Below are 20,383 nucleotides of genomic sequence, written 5' to 3'. Positions count from 1 at the left end.
AGGTATATATAAGGAGCCCTGGTGTTGTAATGGTTAAGTGCTCGACTGCTAACCAAAAGATTGGCGGTTTGAACCCAACACCCAAGAAAAGACTTAGAGATTTGCTCCCATAAAGATTACAGCCTGGGAAACTCCACGGGACAGTTCCACTCTGTTCTATAGGGTCACTATGAGTCAGAATTGACTCAATAGCACACAACAACAACAAGAAGGTATATTCGTCACGTTCAAATCCCTGGAGCCTGTGCATGTTACCTTATACGGCAAAAGATATGATGAAGCAAAGGAATTTGAGATGAGGAGATTATTCTAGAGTATCCCAGTTCCCTAAATACAATCCCATGCACCCTTATAAGACAGAAGCAGAGGGAGGTTTGACAAAGAGATGATTAGGTGATGTGACCACGGATGCAGAGATTTGAATGAAATAGCCACAGGGAATGCCAGCAGCCACCAGAAGGTGGAAGAGACAAGGAAGGATTCTCCCTGAGAGCCTCCAGAGGGAGGAAGCAGAGCCCTGCCGACACCTTGATTTCAGCCCAGTGATACAGATTTCAGACTTCAGGCCTCCAGAATTGTGAGAGAATAAATATGTGTTATTTTAAGCCACTAAGTTTGTGGGGATTTATCATAGCAGCACAGGGACTAAAACTCATTGCCGTTAAGTAGATTCAGACTCATAGCAGCCTTATAACCGCAATAAGAGTTGAAAAAGACTCCCGGTAATAAGACCTGAACCCAGGGAAGAGGGTGAGTCCAAGGTTGGTGTGAGCATATTTCATGTACGACAGACCTGCTCAGTTGAACAGTGTCATTTACCAGGATCTGGATGCCTGAGGAAAGGTCTCAAGGAAAGAAACCCATCTCCAACACCCACCCCCATTGCCAACCCCCAGTCCTCACACTGAAAACAGCTACCAGGCACTGACCAATCCACCAATGTCACTGCACAGCCAGACGCTGCATGTGGGCCACGGCTGAGGCCTGAGAGCAGAGCCAGGAGTGTGGCTCTCACTGTCCCCAAAACCTGGGGCTCCTTCCCAGACCACTAGAGGGCCGGGAGCAGGGTTCACAGGAGGTAGTGTGGCAGCGGGGAGAGAATGCGTATACAGCCCAGCTCTGTCACTAGGACCTCGCACAATATGCCTCATGGGGCTGCTGTGAGATGATGCCTGTCTAAGCCCCGTAGGTGTCCTACACACAGGTGTTTATTATCTGGGGCTGTGATTCAGGTCTGAAAATTGATTTGCCATTCTTAATTATGAAAATAAGTTATGTACACTCAATAGGATAACTATAATGAAAAGGACAAAAAAATCACAAGTGTTGGTGACAACCTGGAGAAATTGGAACCCTTGTACGTTCCAGGAATGTACAATGGTGCAGCTGCTGTGGAAAACAGTCTGACAGTTCCTCAAAAAGCATGGAGTTACCATATGACACTGCAATTTAACACCTAGGAACGTAGCCAAGAGAACTGAAAACACATGTCCACACAAAAACTTGTACATGAATGTTCATAGCAGTGTTGTTCATAAGAGCCAAAAAGTGGAAACAACCCAAATGTCCATCAACAAATAAATGGATAAACAAAATGTGGGCCATCCAATGAGATATTATCCATCCATAAAAAGACATCAAGGGGCAGAGCCAAGATGGCGGACTAGGCAGACGCTTACCTCGGATCCCTCTTACAACAAAGACACAGAAAAACAAGTGAATCGATCACATACATAACAATCTATGAATCCTGAACAACAAACACAGATTTAGAGACGGAGAACGAACTAATACGGGGAAGCAGCGATTGTTTCCAGAGCCTGGAGCCAGCGTACCAGTCAGGTACGGCACAAGCACAGACAGCTGCTCCACCCCCCTGAACTAACCCCGGGAGGGGGACCAGCCGGTTCCACAGGCGGCATGGGACGCAGCCGGTAGGAGAAGTCCCTGGGAGGCAGTGACTGGTCTTGGAGCAGAAAGAGCAGCGTCCGAGCCGGGGAACCATCCCGCAGGGATTTGGACTGGACGCAGGCGGCTTCATTAACATCTGAATAGCCTGAGCCAGAGGGAGAACTCTGATAGGGGTCTGACTGCATTTTTTTTTTAGCGGATTTTCTGGAAAAACTAGTTTCCCAGTGATGGCTCGGAGACAACAATCCATATCAAACCACTTAAAGAAGCAGACCATGACAGCTTCTCCAACCCCCCAAACAAAAGAATCAAAATCTTTCCCAAATGAAGATACAATCTTGGAATTATCAGATACAGAATATAAAAAACTAATTTACAGAATGCTTAATGATATCACAAATGAAATTAGGATAACTGCAGAAAAAGCCAAGGAACACACTGATAAAACTGTTGAAGAACTCAAAAAGATTATTCAAGAACATACTGGAAAAATTAATAAGTTGCAAGAGTCCATAGAGAGACAACATGTAGAAATCCAAAAGATTAACAATAAAATAACAGAATTAGACAACGCACTAGGAAGTCAGAGGAGCAGACTCGAGCAATTAGAATGCAGACTGGGACATCTGGAGGACCAGGGAATCAACACCAACATAGCTGAAATAAAATCAGATAAAAGAATTAAAAAAAATGAAGAAACCCTAAGAATTATGTGGGACTCTATCAAGAAGGATAGCCTGCGGGTGATTGGAGTCCCAGAACAGGGAGGGGGGACAGAAAACACAGAGAAAATAGTTGAAGAACTCCTGACAGAAAACTTCCCTGACATCATGAAAGACGAAAGGATATCTATCCATGATGCTCATCGAACCCTATTTAAGATTGATCCAAAAAGAAAAACACCAAGACATATTATCATCAAACTTGCCAAAACCAAAGATAAACAGAAAATTTTAAAAGCAGCCAGGGAGAAAAGAAAGGTTTCCTTCAAGGCAGAATCAATAAGAATATGTTCTGACTACTCAGCAGAAACCATGCAGGCAAGAAGGGAATGGGACGACATATACAGAACACTGAAGGAGAAAAACTGCCAGCCAAGGATCATATATCCAGCAAAACTCTCTCTGAAATATGAAGGCGAAATTAAGATATTTACAGACAAACACAAGTTTAGAGAATTTGCAAAAACCAAACCAAAGCTACAAGAAATACTAAAGGATATTGTTTGGTCAGAGAACCAATAATATCAGATATCAGCACAACACAAGGTCACAAAACAGAACGTCCTGATATCAACTCAAATAGGGAAATCACAAAAACAAACAAATTAAGATTAATTAAAAAAAAATACACATAACAGGGAATCATGGAAGTCAATAGGTAAAAGATCACAATAATCAAAAAGAGGGACTAAATACAGGAGGCATTGAACTGCCATATGGAGAGGGATACAAGGCGATATAGAACAATACAAGTTAGGTTTTTACTTAGAAAAATAGGGGTAAATAATAAGGTAACCACAAAAAGGTATAACAACTCTATAACTCAGGATAAAAACCAAGAAAAACGTAACGACTCAACTAACATAAAGTCAAGCACTATGAAAATGAGGATCTCACAATTTACTAAGAAAAACGCCTCAGCACAAAAAAGTATGTGGAAAAATGAAATTGTCAACAACACACATAAAAAGGCATCAAAATGACAGCACTAAAAACTTATTTATCTATAATTACCCTGAATGTAAATGGACTAAATGCACCAATAAAGAGACAGAGAGTCACAGACTGGATAAAGAAACACGATCCATCTATATGCTGCCTACAAGAGACACACCTTAGACTTAGAGACACAAACAAACTAAAACTCAAAGGATGGAAAAAAGTATATCAACCAAACAATAAGCAAAAAAGAAGAGAAGTAGCAATATTAATTTCTGACAAAATAGACTTTAGACTTAAATCCACCACAAAGGATAAAGAAGGACACTACATAATGATAAAAGGGACAATTGATCGGGAAGACATAACCATATTAAATATTTACGTACCCAATGACAGGGCTGCAAGATACATAAATCAAATTTTAACAGAATTGAAAAGCGAGATAGATACCTCCACAATTATAGTAGGAGACTTCAACACACCACTTTCGGAGAAGGACAGGACATCCAGTAAGAAGCTCAACAGAGACACGGAAGATCTAATTACAACAATCAACCAACTTGACCTCATTGACTTATACAGAACTCTCCACCCAACTGCTGCAAAATATACTTTTTTTTCTAGCGCACATGGAACATTCTCTAGAATAGACCACATATTAGGTCATAAAACAAACCTTTGCAGAGTCCAAAACATCGAAATATTACAAAGCATCTTCTCAGACCACAAGGCAATAAAACTAGAGATCAGTAACAGAAAAACTAGGGAAAAGAAATCAAATACTTGGAAAATGAACAATACCCTCCTGAAAAAAGACTGGGTTATAGAAGACATCAAGGAGGGAATAAGGAAATTCATAGAAAGCAACGAGAATGAAAATACTTCCTATCAAAACCTCTGGGACACAACAAAAGCAGTGCTCAGAGGCCAATTTATATCAATAAATGCACATATACAAAAAGAAGAAAGAGCCAAAATCAGAGAACTGTCCCTACAACTTGAACAAATAGAAAGTGAGCAACAAAAGAATCCATCAGGCACCAGAAGAAAACAAATAATAAAAATTAGAGCTGAACTAAATGAATTAGAGAACAGAAAAACAATTGAAAGAATTAACAAAGCCAAAAGCTGGTTCTTTGAAAAAATTAACAAAATTGATAAACCATTGGCTAGACTGACTAAAGATATACAGGAAAGGAAACAAATAACCCGAATAAGAAATGAGAAGGACCACATCACAGCAGAACCAAATGAAATTAAAAGAATCATTTCAGATTATTATGAAAAATTGTACTCTAACAAATTTGAAAACCTAGAAGAAATGGATGAATTCCTGGAAAAACACTACCTACCTAAACTAACACATTCAGAAGTAGAACAACTAAATAGACCCATAACAAAAAAAGAGATTGAAACGGTAATCAAAAAACTCCCAACAAAAAAAAGCCCTGGCCCGGACGGCTTCACTGCAGAGTTCTACCAAACTTTCAGAGAAGTGTTAACACCACTACTACTAAAGGTATTCCAAAGCATAGAAAATGATGGAATACTACCCAACTCATTCTATGAAGCCACTATCTCCCTGATACCAAAACCAGGTAAAGACATTACAAAAAAAGAAAATTATAGACCTATATCCCTCATGAACATTGATGTAAAAATCCTCAGCAAAATTCTAGCCAATAGAATCCAACAACACATCAAAAAAATAATTCACTCTGATCAAGTGGGATTTATACCAGGTATGCAAGGCTGGTTTAATATCAGAAAAACCATTAATGTAATCCATCACATAAATAAAACAAAAGACAAAAACCACATGATCTTATCAATTGATGCAGAAAAGGCATTTGACAAAGTCCAACACCCATTCATGATAAAAACTCTTACCAAAATAGGAATTGAAGGAAAATTCCTCAACACAATAAAGGGCATCTATGCAAAGCCAACAGCCAATATCACTCTAAATGGAGAGAACCTGAAAGCATTTCCCTTGAGAACGGGAACCAGACAAGGATGCCCTTTATCACCGCTCTTATTCAACATTGTGTTGGAAGTCTTAGCCAGGGCAATTAGGCTAGATAAAGAAATAAAAGGTATCCGGATTGGCAAGGAAGAAGTAAAGTTATCACTATTTGCAGATGACATGATTATATACACAGAAAACCCTAAGGAATCCTCCAGAAAACTACTGAAACTAATAGAAGAGTTTGGCAGAGTCTCAGGTTATAAGATAAACATACAAAAATCACTTGGATTCCTCTACATCAACAAAAAGGACACCGAAGAGGAAATAACCAAATCAATACCATTCACAGTAGCCCCCAAGAAGATAAGATACTTAGGAATAAATCTTACCAAGGATGTAAAAGACCTATACAAAGAAAACTACAAAGCTCTACTACAAGAAATTCAAAAGGACATACTTAAGTGGAAAAACATACCCTGCTCATGGATAGGAAGACTTAACATAGTAAAAATGTCTATTCTACCAAAAGCTATCTATACATTTAACGCACTTCCGATCCAAATTCCAATGTCATATTTTAAGGGGATAGAGAAACAAATCACCAATTTCATATGGAAGGGAAAGAAGCCCCGGATAAGCAAAGCACTACTGAAAAAGAAGAAGAAAGTGGGAGGCCTCACCTTACCTGACTTCAGAACCTATTACACAGCCACAGCAGTCAAAACAGCCTGGTATTGGTACAACAACAGACACATAGACCAATGGAACAGAATTGAGAACCCAGACATAGATCCATCCACGTATGAGCAGCTGATATTTGACAAAGGACCAGTGTCAATTAACTGGGGAAAAGATAGCCTTTTTAACAAATGGTGCTGGCATAACTGGATATCCATTTGCAAAAAAATGAAACAGGACCCATACCTCACACCATGCACAAAAACTAACTCCAAGTGGATCAAAGACCTAAACATAAAGACTAAAACGATAAAGATCATGGAAGAAAAAATTGGGACAACCCTAGGAGCCCTAATACAAGGTATAAACAGAATACAAAACATTACCAAAAATGATGAAGAGAAACCTGATAACTGGGAGCTCCTAAAAATCAAACACCTATGCTCATCTAAAGACTTCTCCAAAAGAGTAAAAAGACCACCTACAGATTGGGAAAGAATTTTCAGCTATAACATCTCCGACCAGCACCTGATCTCTAAAATCTACATGATTCTGTCAAAACTCAACCAGAAAAAGACAAACAACCCAATCAAGAAGTGGGCAAAGGATATGAACACACATTTCACTAAAGAAGTTATTCAGGCAGCCAACAGATACATGAGAAAATGCTCTCGATCATTAGCCATTAGAGAAATGCAAATTAAAACTACGATGAGATTCCATCTCACACCAGCAAGGCTGGCATTAATCCAAAAAACACAAAATAATAAATGTTGGAGAGGCTGCGGAGAGATTGGAACTCTCATACACTGCTGGTGGGAATGTAAAATGGTACAACCACTTTGGAAATCCATCTGGCGTTATCTTAAACAGTTAGAAATAGAACTACCATACAACCCAGAAATCCCACTCCTAGGAATATACCCTAGAGATACAAGAGCCTTCATACAAACAGATATATGCACACCCATGTTTATTGCAGCTCTGTTTACAATAGCAAAAAGTTGGAAGCAACCAAGGTGTCCATCAACAGATGAATGGGTAAATAAATTGTGGTATATTCACACAATGGAATACTACGCATCGATAAAGAACAGTGACGAATCTCTGAAACATTTCATAACATGGAGGAACCTGGAAGGCATTATGCTGAGCGAAATTAGTCAGAGGCAAAAGGACAAATATTGTATAAGACCACTATTATAAGATCTTGAGAAATAGTAAACCTGAGAAGAACACATAGTTTTGTGGTTACGAGGCGGGGAGGGAGGGAGGGTGGGAGAGGGTTTTTTATTGATTAATCAGTAGATAAGAACTGCTTTAGGTGAAGGGAAAGACAACACTCAATACATGGAAGGTCAGCTCAATTGGACTGGACCAAAAGCAAAGAAGTTTCCGGGATAAAATGAATGCTTCAAAGGTCAGCGGAGCAAGCGCGGGGGTCTGGGGAACATGGTTTGGGGGGACTTCTAAGTCAATTGGCAAAATAATTCTATTATGAAATCATTCTGCATCCCACTTTGAAATGTGGCGTCTGGGGTCTTAAATGCTAACAAGCGGCCATCTAAGATGCAGCAATTGGTCTCAACCCACCTGGAGCAAAGGAAAATGAAGAACACCAAGGCCACACGACAACTAAGAGCCTAAGAGACAGAAAGGGCCACATGAACCAGAGACCTACATCATCCTGGGACCAGAAGAACTAGTTGGTGCCCGGCCACAGTCGATGACTGCCCTGACAGGGAGCACAGCAGAGGACCCCTGAGGGAGCAGGAGATCAGTGGGATACAGACCCCAAATTCTCATAAAAAGACCAAACTTAATGGTCTGACTGAGACTGGAGGAATCCCGGCGGCCATGCTCCCCAGACCTTCTGTTGACACAGGACAGGAACCATCCCCGAAGACAACTCATCAGAAATGAAAGGGACTGGTCAGCGGGTGGGAGAGAGACGCTGATGAAGAGTGAGCTAATTATATCAGGTGGACACTTGAGATTGTGTTGGCAACTCTTGTCTGGAGGGGGGATGGGAGGATAGAGAGAGAGGGAAGCAGGCAAAATTGTCAAGAAAGGAGAGACTGAAAGGGCTGACTCAAGAGGGGGAGAGCAAGTGGGAGTAGGGAGTGAGATGTATGTAAACTTATATGTGACAGACTGATTGGATTTGTAAACGTTCACTTGAAGCTTAATAAAAGTTATTAAAAAAAAAAAAAGACATCAAGTATTGATACATGCCACAATGTAGGCAAACTTTCAAAACCTTATGCTAAGTGAACACACCATACACAAAAGGCCACATATTGTATGATTTCATTGATAAGACATGTCCAGAATAGGCAAATCCATGTATACAGAAAGTAGGCTAGTGGTTGCCAGGGGCTGAGGAAGAGGGAATGGGGAGTGGCTGCTAACAGGTACAGGTTTTTATGGGGACTCTCCTACCTACTAGCTCTTTTATCTGGATGATATACTACACCACTCTGACCCCATCTATAAAAAAGACAAAAAACCCTGTTGCTGTTGAGTTAATTCTGACTTGTGGCAACCCCTAGCATTAGAGCAGAACTGAACTCTGTGGGGTTTTCTTCACTGTAATCTTTACAGAAGCAGATTGCTAGCCAGGCCTTTCTTCCACAGTGTTGCTCTGTGGATTCAAACCACCAATCTTTGAATTAGTAGTCGAGCACAAACTGTTTGGACCACCTAGGGACCTTTGACCCCATTTTTATGAAGAGGAGAAAATGAATGACCTAATAGACACATCCTCGCTCTCACTCACCTGGACAGGGGCCTCTCGGGATGTCTCTCTCTACAATCGAGGGGTCTTCCCACTGCTCCAACTTGGAGATCACCTCTGGCTTGGAATCGGGAATTCCTGCCCAAGGTGAGGAGAAGTTGTTGATGTCGTTGTTTTACATAAGTCAGGCCCCGATAAGGCCAGGACACTGCAGGTGAGGTGTCCAGCAATGAGAGGCCTCAACCTGGTGACCTGGGCTGTGTGCCTGGTTTCTGTGCACAGAGAGTGAATGACTGAGGCACAAGGTCACAGCAAGGACACATGTGGTGTGGGTGACTGAGGAACAGGCATACACGCATATATACAACAACACGGGTGAACGTTTGGACAGGGGGGCTCACCCAGGGATACCAGGTTGCTGTAGTTCCTCAGCATTACATCACGGTACAGGATCCTCTGGGTCGGGCCCAGCAGTCCCCACTCCTCCCGGGTGAAGTTCACAGCCACGTCCCTGAAGGTCACCACTGGCTTCTGAAACACCCATAGGCATCTGCTCAGCCATGGGCCATGTCCAATCAGGGCTGACCTCACAGGGTCAGGAGACATGAACATTCTGCAAAACACCCTGTTATCATGGTGGGAGGTCCCTGGTAAAAGAAACTGTTTGTGCTTGGCTTCTAACATAAAGGTTGGCGGTTTGAACCCACCCGGCAGCGATGTAGAAGAAATGGCCTGGTGATCTACTTCCACTGAGACTACATACAAAAAAAATCTATGGAGCTGTTCTACTCTGTACATGGGATCACCGTGAGTCAGAATTGACTTGATGGCAACCAACGACAATGTTACGGGGGAACACACGCTCTAAGTGGCCCAAGCCAGGGCTATTACTGTAATGATAACATGCTGGGTGCTCCAGTCACCACTTCACGTGATTCCTCATGACTTCGCGAGGCACTTGACTTTGTGGTCCCCAAAGGAACAGCTGGATGGTGTCTATGCCAGCCCCAACCTGAGCACCCCGCCCAGCCTACCATCTGCTGCAGCAGCACTCCACAGGCCCTGGAGAAGGAGCTGTCTGTGTACAACCTGGGACCAGGGCGTAGAAACACCACAGAAGCAGGGATGGAAGCGAGTGGCCAGATGAACCTGCTAGCATTTTGGGAAACTCACGTGGAAGGCATCTGCCGGGTATGTGGTGTCCTGGGCCTCTGGCTCATCCTCCTCAATGTTCTCCTCTGGGTGACAGGCAGGGGACTGAGATGGCATAGCTGGAGAAGGAGAGGGGCATGAGGGAGGCCTGTGATGCCCTCAGGACCCAGAGGCAACACCCTGCAAATCCCCTCACCAGAAGGACCCCTGTGGCTCCCAGATCCTGCCAGGCTTAAGGCTTCACCACACACCCACTCCTCTCGCCAATAGGGACCTTCTTTCCCAGGGGCCGGGCCCTCCAATGGTGGCTCCTCCTGCCTGGGATTGTCCCTGCACCATCTGTCCCAGGCCTGCTCCCTTCTGCTGACCCCTCAGGGCTCACCCAAACCACAGTGACCATTGGTCACTTATGTGCCAGGTGTGTTGAGAGAGCACCTTACTGCTGTCAGCTCACTTGGAGCTATGAGTGAGGCAACGCTAAAACAAAACCCAGTTTCCATCAAGTTGATTCTGACTCATGGTGACCCCATGTGTGCTGAGTAGAACCATGCCATAGGGTTTTCAAGCCTGTGACCTTTTGGAAGCAGATCACCAGGCCTGTCTTCTGAAGCACCCCTGGGTGGGTTTGAACTGCTATTCTTTTGGGTAGTAGTCAAGCGGATTGCACCACCCAGGGACTCCACATGAGGCAACACTACCAGACCCATTTTACAGGACAGAAACCAAGGCACCGAGGGCAGGATGCTTGCCTGCCTTGAGCTTCCTCAGGGAAGGTCCCCCACCCACCCGTGGCCACCTCAGAGCTGGGGCACTTTCAGGACCCTGGACAGCTCTCCTCTGCCCCTTCCAGGCAAAGGCGACCACCACCGGGATTTCTGACACCCAGGGTGAGTTTCTTCTCTTTTCAAACTTCGCACAGAAGGAACCACACACTGTGTAACACTCTGAGGTCTCAGGTCCACACTGCCAGGCTCATGGATAGCAACAGCAGTAGCAAACACTTGCTGGGATACCTGTTTACAGGGACTTGTGGAGACAAAGTGAGGCACCAGGCAGATAAGTGCTCTGAAGAGGGAAAATCGATAGATAGTACCAGGTCTCCTGGCTTCAGACCCTGATGGAACCTCCCCTGGGGCCCTGATAAGTTGGGTGCCACCACCTTCCTCCCCATTGCTGAGCGTGGGATCAGATCCACTTCTACCATCTGCTGGGTGACCTTGGGCTGTTCATGTGTCCTGGAGCCTCAGTTTGCTGTCAGTAAAAAGGGGTAACAGTGCCTTTCTTGGAAGGTTGCTTGCTCATTCCTTAGTTTAAATAACTATTCCATGGGCCAGGCAGTACATCATGAAACTCACAGTCTATGATGAACAGGGGAACGAGCATAAAATCTTTAAATGTGGTAAGTGCTAGAAAAGACAGCATGACTGCCTGTGTGTGTGGGGCAGGAGGGTGTACTCTGGATCAGGCGGCCAGGACAGGGCTCTGAGGAGGTGACAACTGAGCTGAGACCCCACCTAGTAGGTTGCAGGCAAAGAGCGTGATTAACAGAAGGAGAGCTTTGGGTTGTTGTTGTTGTTGTTAGATGCTGTTGAGTCAATTTCAACTCACAGCAACCCCATGTGTCAGAGTAGAACTACTTCATAAAGTGTCCTTGGCTGTAATCTTTATGGAAGCAGATCACCAGGTCTTTCTCCTGTGGACACACTGGGTGGGTTTGAACCGGTAAGCTTTTGGTTAGCAGCTGAGTGCTTAACCGTTGCACCACCAGGGCTCCAAGCTTTAGTTAGGGCTCTAAAAAAGGGCCTGGAAGGTATGAGAAAGGGTCTGAGTTTGTGCCAAATCTGTGCTTGGCAAACTCCAGTCTGTTGACCATATCTGGCCTGACACCTGTTTTTGTACAGTTTGTGGTGTGCAGTGGCTAAAAACTCAGCTGCTAATGAAAAGATCAGCAGTTTGAATCCACCAGCTGTTCCCTGGAAATCCTATGGGGCAGTTCTGGTCTGTCTATAGGGTCACTATGAGTTGGAATTGACTCGATGGCAACAGGTTTATGGGGAGGTAAGAATGGTTTCTGAATTTTTTAATGGTTGCGGAAAAAAAAGAATAATGTTACATTAAATTCAAATTTGTGTCCACTGAAAAAATTTTTAGTTTTGTCAATTAAAAAATGTGCAGAAATGTGTGTTCTCTCTTGTAAGACAAGTTGTTGTTGCTGTGGGGTGTTGCTGAGTTGATTTTGGGTCATGGTAACCCCATGTGACAGAGTAGAACTGTTCCATAGAGTTTTCTAGGGTGAAATCTTTAGGGGAGCAGACCACCAGGTTTTTCTCCCGCAGAGGTGCTGGTGGGTTCAAACTGTGTTAGACAAGTACCTACCGGCAATGCTAAGAACGTTTACTATCTGGTTCTTTACAGAGAGAGTTTGCTGACCCATGGTCTGATAGACTGAGCAGTGATGATGCTGGCATCACTGTTCAGGGTTTAAACACCCCTGGTGACATGTGGAGAGAGATGGAGGGGCAACAGGAGGCAGAAAGCCAGTGAGGAGGTGGTGGCCTGGACCGGGCTGAGGGTAGGGCAGTGGAGTGAAGGCAGTGGGAATAAGATCTTAGTAGAGGAAGATCCAGTTTCTGAAAACACCCAGCCCCACACATGCCACATGTCCTATCTACCTTGGTGACCACCCCACCCCCACCTCACCTCGTGCCTCCAGCTGCATCGCCTGCTCCTCTGCTCCGGCTCCACACTGCTTGGCCTCAGCACCTGCAGGGTGGGGACTTGTAGGTCTCAGTCCTGGGGTCGTGGGTGACTCCTGCTCCCAGATCTGCTTCTTCCTCCCTTCTGTTCCCACACAGCAATGGTACTCCTGGCTCCTGGCTTTGACCTTTGGGGGCCTGGGCTGGGATTCTGGAAAAAGTACAGGTGAGCTCAGACAACAGCGAATGGTCATGGCCACGTACATGAGTCCCTCTGTGACAGACACACCCAGGTGGCCCCTCATACCCTATCTCCCATGAACTGAAAACATACATCCACACAAAAATCTGTTCACAGCAGCGCTAGTCATAGTAGCCAGAAAGTGGAAATGTCTATCAGCTGATGGATGAATAAACAAAGTGTGGTCTGTCCATACAGTGGAGTATTATTCAGCCATAAGAAGGAATGGAGTTCTGATACATGCTACAGCATGGATGTTCAGTGAAAGAAGCCAGACACAAAGGGCCACATAGTGTATGACTCCATTTACATGATATGTCCAGGACGGGTAAATCCATACAGATAGAAGGGTGATCAGCGGTTGCCAGGGGCCAGGAGAGAGAGGAAATGGGGAGTGACTGCTAATGCTACAGGGTTCTTTTTGTGATGATGAAAATGTTCTGGAATTAGATAGTGATGATGGTTGCATAACTCTACCAATATACTGAAAACCACTGAATTGTACACTTCGAACAGGTGAACTTTATGCTATGTGAGTTCTAGCTGAATAAAGCTGTTACAAATGGTTAAATGCTCAACTACTAGTCAAAAGACTGGCAGTCTGAACCCATCCGGAGGTGCCTCAGAAGACAGGCCTAGTGATCTGCTTCAAAATGTCACAACCTGGAAAACCCTATGGAGCAGTTTTACTGTGCACACATGGGATTGCCACAAGTTGAAATCGACTTGACGGCAACTAACGACAGTAACAAAGCTGTTAAAAAAGAAAGACAGTCGTGCGGTTTCTGCCTCCTGACTGATACAGAGGAGACGCACGCAGAAGCACTGCATGAAGCTGCATGAGTAACAAGTGCATGGATCAGGCACAAACACAGGGATGAGTGACGCACCCTCCCCACCAACGGATATAAACAGGATGTGGTGAAATAGTTCCTTTATGTGGCCTTTTGCCTGGGTTCTTTGGAAAAACAGCTTGAGAGATTTTTCCCCTAAACCCTGAGGAGTTACCTTCACCTTAGTTTTCTACCCCAGAGGGTTTATCACTGTTGCCCAGGTTGATTGACATTTTGAGTAAGCTGTAAACAACTTGGTTTTGATAACTTTTTGTCTGGTTCTGGGACGCAGCCTACCCTGTGATTGGTACGCACATTGCTGGGATTGGTCAATAGACTATGCAAATGTAGGGTCCATGGCCTACTGAGAGGGGACTGGGCAGTCAGTTCATGATCCTTGTGGGTGTGTCATGCCTTGAAATTGATGAGTTTTTATCTTTAAGCAGCCAGCCCCACTTAGGCTTTTGTGAAAGAAAAAAGAAGAGAAGCAGCAGGGAGAAGCAGAAAGAAAAAAGAGAAGAAGCAGAGAGAAGAGGCAAGGAATCTTCTAAAAGAGCTGTAATACTGGTCAAGGGCTGTACCACTAAGATGGTGACGACAGAGCTGTCCTACACTGAAGAAGGGAGGCTTTGCCTTGCATGCTTCCTAATCCTGAGTTGTAGTCTGTTGATCCTGATCCTCAATTGTACCTTGTCGTTGTGTTGTTTTGTGTGCTGTTGAGTTGATTCTGACTCATAGTGACCCTATAGGACAGAGTAGAACTGCCGCATAGGGTGTTCTAGGCTATAATCCTTACAGGAGCAGATCACCAGGTTTTTCACCTGCAGAGCTGCTGGTGGGTTCAAAATGCCAATCTTTCAGATTAGCTGCCCACCACTTAACCATTGCACCCCCGGGGCTCCTTTGTACTCTGTAACTTCCTTAATAAACCATAAACTGTAAATACGGTCTGTCAGTTCTCTGTGGCCATTGCAATGGATTATCAAGCCCAGCAAACAAATAGAGTGCCATGGGGAGGACAGTTTGTGTCAGAATTGGTAAAAAGGTTGGAGGGTGGAGATATGTCCAACCTCCACCTCATGGGAATCAATTTTGTGCTGATGGTGACTCTCATTGTCCCCCATGAAGTTAGGTTCTGACACTACTACTACTAGCCCCGCCTTCTTACATACAGTGACACTTGACCACACGCACACGCCTGAGGTCTCCCTGTGCTCTCTTGGTGTTACACGCACTGGACACCCTCCCCACAGACACACAAGCCTGGTGACAGTCACACACATACACTGAAATAGTGCCTTAATGATGTTATAAAAAACAGTAGCAGTTACTCAGGGTGAAAAAAAAAAAATGAAGCAAGGGCAGTTGAGACCCTCACACACTCCTATTAATGGGCTCAACCTCTTTGGAAAATATTTGGCACTATCTCCTAAAGCTGAAGGAGCTTTGGTGGTGCAACAGTTAAGCACTTGGCTGCTAACCAAAAGGTTGGTGGTTCAAACCCACCCAGCAGCTCTGAGGGATAAAGACCTGGTGATCTGCTCCTGTAAAGATTATGGCTTAGAAAATCCTATTGGGCAGTTCTACCCTGTCACATAGGGCTGCCATGAGTTGCAACTGGCTCCACCACACCCAACAACACCCCACTAAAGGCAATGTAGATGTCCCACCCCTTCCTTGATTTTGTATTTGGCCATATGACTTGTTGGCCAATGAAGTCTGGGTGGAAGTGACAGTGTGCTGGTCCTAGGCCTAGGCCTAAAGGCCTCTGGCATCTCTGCCATCACCGTGAGAAGAATTTTCCCATGTGCTCTGCAAGTTAAGTGCAGCAGACATGGACCCAAGCCCAGCGCAGCTCAGCCAGCCCCCTGTCAACCTACAGACACATGAGAGAAATAAATGCTCATTTCTGTAGACCGCTGAGAGGTTGTAGCTATCTGTTACATAGCAATAGCTGAATGATACAACTGCCAAATATGAATACTTCCTGAAAAAAATGAGGTTTGTAATGTGGGGAGAAGATAAGACGAAGAGACAGAGAGGAAGGGAGGAGAGCCTTCTCCAGAGAGCAAGAGTCCCAGAGCAACAACTGAATAATCAGGAATGCAAAAAGAAACTAGTCAGAGGAGCAAGGATTTCCAAGGCGAGGGGTCTGGACTGGACAAACCACAGTAGGTGCACGAGGTAAGTTGGGAGAATCCAGTTGAGCAGCTCAGAGCAAGGGGATCTGCTGCTCATTCATCCTTTCTTCAGCAAATCCTTCTCAGCTGGGCACTGAGAATGCCCTGGCCTCAGACAATGGAAAGGGTTCTGCCTCCCAGCCCTAACCACATAGGCTCACAATCTGGGCAGAGAATTTTCCAAGTTGCTCCATACCTGTCTATAACTGTTCATCAGGGATCTTCTTTCTCACTCTTCCTGGCACCTGAGTCTCCTTCAGCTGCTGCTCTCATTCCTTTCCTCAGGTGAGCTCCCCAAAAGAGGAGTCTACCCACAGTGTCCTCACACCCATGCTAATGCCCTTCACCCTACCATGATCAGAATGTATCCTCAGGCTCCTGGGCAAGCCCTCGCCTCGCCTTGAATGCTGCAGTTCTCCAGGGCTCAGTGCCCAGCTCTACACCTCTTTCCTGGGGACATCTGAGATACAAGGCTCGAATCCCAGTTCTGTTACCTCCTTGCTGTATGACCTTGGACAAGCTACTTAACTCCTCTGTGCTTCAGTCTCCTCTGTAAAATTGGATGGTAAAAGTATCCTCTCTTAAGAGTTGCGGCAACGGTTCAGTGAGTTGGTATGCATCAAGTTCTTAGCAGAGCCTGGCACAGAGGAGATGCTCAAGAAAGGTCAGCTGTTGTTTTCATTATCCTCTTCTCCCTCCCTGGTAGGCCTCACACACTCTCGCTGCCACATAGCTGTGTATCAACCCCTCATGTCCAGGCCCAGCCAGCTAGTAGCCTGGGGACCATCCTTCCAGATGTGGATCCCAGCAGCACCCAAACGCAATAGAACTGCCTAGAAGCACGTGCACTCTGGAAAAGGTTGTACAAGTTGGGGTCTGACTTCCAATTTCTTTATCTGGTTCCTCCAACCTGGCCCTGACCAGTGTCTGAATCACAGCAGCTAGAACCCCGGAGCTGCTCAACCTTCTCTCTCATTCCTCCCCTCCCACTTCATCCCTCAGACCCACCACATCTATCTCTTGAGCTGCTCTTGACATTCTTCTGCTTTCACCACGCCCACTGCTGCTGCCCCACCTGTCAGGCGTCTCCACTGGTCTCCTGGCTTCCAGCCTCTCTGACCTCCTCTCCTGTCACCCTTTCCTGTGCTCCCCCAGCCCCATGAACAGTTTTCTTGCTGCTCCTCAAACACACCACCAGGCACGTTTCCACCCCGGGGGCCTTTGGTTTTGCAATTTTGTCTGCTGAGCCCACACCTATCATGTGAGGGGACCCAGGTCATGGCAAAATGGAGACCCACACACAATACGTCCAAACACATGGAAGTTATAAATTAGGTTAATTCACTGTGAAATAAAGCATGTTCCAAAATTAGTTGTGGTGATGGCTGAACAACTCTGTGAGTATACTAAAAACCACTGAATTAATACACGTTAAATGAGTGAGGGAAACCCTGGTGGCGTAGTGGTTAAGTGCTACGGCTGCTAACCAAGAGGTCGGCAGTTCAAATCCGCCAGGTGCTCTTTGGAAACTCTATGGGGCAGTTCTACTCTGTCCTATAGGGTTGCTATGAGTCGGAATCAACTCGATGGCAGTGGGTTTGGTTTTTTGGAAATGAGTGGGTTGTAGAGTATGTAAATGATATCTCAAAAGTTATTTAAAATAATAAATGAAAAAATAAGAATTAAAATATTGAATGAAAGTAAAATGAATAAATAATAATAAAAATTAAGAATAAAAAAAATTAAAAGTAACAAATATGTAAATAAATAACTGAAGAAATTATAAATAACAAATAATATTCAACAAGTCAATAAAATATAAATAAAAACTAAAAATAAATAAAATAATAAATTAATAGTAAGGAAAATACAAATAGGTTAAAATTAAATCAACCATAATAAAAATAAGTAACTCTGAATAAATAAAATAAACAAACAATATGTAAGTAAACAATAAATAAGTAAATAATAATAAATCATACATAATACAAATAAAATTAATAATTTATAAAATAATAAATCCTAAAATATGAAAATAACTAATAAATAAAAATAACTTAAATACATAGTCAATCAATATAAATAAAAATAAATATATTAATGTTAAGTAAAATAACTGAATAATTAATAATATGTAAAACAAAAACAAACAGTAAATAAATGCTAAGTAAAAATAACTAAATAATACATAAATAAATACAAGCAATATATAGATTAATAAATAGTAAATAATTAAAATTAAGTAATGAATATGTAACAAACATAAATGATATTTAAAAGAAACATATTAATAATTAAAATTGATTAATAATTATCGAATTAATGATTACATTAATAAATTCATCATTAATAATCATAAATTAGCTATCAATTTAGCTATTCATAAAATTATTTTTAAAAACTCATTGCGGTCGAGTCCCTTCCAACTTATAGCGACCCTATAGGACAGAGTAGAACTGCCCCATAGGGTTTCCACGGAGCGCTTGGTGGAGGGGAGTGTGGGAGCTGAGCTGAACGTGGGAAACAGTTGCTCTGCGAGGAGACCGGGGCTGGCAAGTTGATAATGTCAAAGAAAAAAATAACAGACATCTTACTTTGGTAAATACAAAAAATAATAAATAAATAAAATAAAGCATGTTCCATTCTCCCTTTAACAAATATTCCCCCCGAATGACCTGGAAAGGCAGGTTCACACTTAAGAGTTCTTGGACTCTTCAGACTTTCATGCCAAGAGCATGACAACATATGACCCATAAACCCTGCACAATCTGCCCCAACACAGGCCCATTCTGACCCCATTCACTCCCATCTCCTTTGCTGCTCCATACCAACCTAGGCCTCCTTGCATGTGCCCACCTTGGGACCGTGGCATTTGCTAGTCCATCCTCCTGGAACATTCTCTCTGTGTTCCTCCCTCTTTTCAGGCCTCAGCCCAGATGCCACCTCCTCAGAAAACTGGCTTGTTTCTTTGTTTACACTCTGCCTCCCCACATGACATCGTTCCATAGACATCGGTCGCGCCTGTCATCATCACTGTGGTATCCTATCTGGTAATGCACTGGCCTGTACTGGGTGCTCAGTGTCTGTAGAAGGGAAATATGTGCTCATTCCAACTGGTGGCCGCATGCAGGGTAAGATCTGAAAATCCACAAGGGGATACGGTGACAGGCTGGAGACAATAAGTACCACCATAACCATCAGGCTTCCTCACAGGGGCCTGTGGGACCAAGTCCACATGATGCACCCCGTCGTAAGGCCTCACCCCACAAACAGGCTGGACCACCACACTCCTTGTCCCCGGCTATCAGACAGAGAAAACTGAGCGTCTCTCTCATACACATCCATCCACATGGATGCACGTACAAAGGACATGTTCTCACAGTCAACCACTAAGTCACACAATCACACCCATAAGTACAGTCACAGTCACTGTGACAACCTTACACATAGTCTCGGATGGCCATACTATGTCAGGCCTTCCCCATCTCCTCCAAGTTTCTCTCTGTCTCAGAGATACCATCACACATGAGGACAGTCTGCAGATCAACTCGCAGGTCACATACAGACACACAGAATCACCCATATACGTGGTCAAAGAGAGTGGCACACCCACTCTGCTGGACCTCCAGCTCACCCATAGTCATACACGTGATACACATTCCTCACATTGGCACCGTCACCCCTCACACCAGCACTCACACCCTTCACACCAGTCCACACACCTGCACACCAGATCACCACTCTCACACTGGCACCCTGACCTGCTTCCTCATACAGGCAGTCTCACCCAGCATTTAAACCACTCACCCAGGACCCTCACTTCTTACTCCAGCATTCCCCCCCTCCTATCAGCACCCCCACACTTCACGCCGGCACCCCCACCCCTCAAATCTGCACCCTCACACCTCACATCAACACAATCACACCTCACACTGGTACCCACACTCCCTCACACCGATACCCTCAACCCTCACCCCGGCACTCAAACCCCTCATCCCAAAGCCCTCACCCCGACACTCAAACTCCTCACCCCAGACCCCTCACCTCTCACTCCGACACTCCTACCTCTCACACCAGCACTCCCATACCTCGCACAGGCACCCTAAATTCCTCACACTGGCACCCTCACGACCGGCAACCCCACCCCTCACACATCCTCACCCTCTCAGAACGGCACTCTCATTCTCTCACACACCTCTCACACCACGCACCGCCCCGCCTCCTGCAGCCCGCCCCGCGGGACACTTAGCTCACCGCCAGCACCACCCCAAAAAGGCCCGGCCGCTGCCACTACGTCGCGCGCGTCCCCCGGAACTACAACT

The 20,383-nt window shown here is 44.5% G+C and overlaps 1 protein-coding gene across 1 annotated transcript in view; it reads right to left on the bottom strand.

Moving 5' to 3' along the window:
- LOC104845530 (zinc finger protein 250-like) overlaps window positions 1–20,089 on the bottom strand; it is a 30,329-nt gene extending 10,240 nt beyond the window's left edge. The window contains 5 exon segments of the mRNA XM_064294319.1: window positions 9,002–9,097; window positions 9,361–9,490; window positions 10,133–10,230; window positions 12,812–13,018; window positions 18,918–20,089. Of these exon segments, the coding sequence (XP_064150389.1) occupies window positions 9,002–9,097; window positions 9,361–9,490; window positions 10,133–10,230; window positions 12,812–13,018; window positions 18,918–18,933 (547 nt within the window). The 5' untranslated portion in view covers window positions 18,934–20,089.
- Between the last annotated feature and the right edge of the window lie 294 nt (window positions 20,090–20,383).

The sequence above is a fragment of the Loxodonta africana genome, chromosome 11 (assembly GCF_030014295.1).
Source record: "Loxodonta africana isolate mLoxAfr1 chromosome 11, mLoxAfr1.hap2, whole genome shotgun sequence".
In the NCBI taxonomy this organism is placed as follows: domain Eukaryota; kingdom Metazoa; phylum Chordata; class Mammalia; order Proboscidea; family Elephantidae; genus Loxodonta; species Loxodonta africana.
Note: the sequence above shows the minus strand (reverse complement) of the source record. Positions and strands in the feature narration are given on the sequence as shown.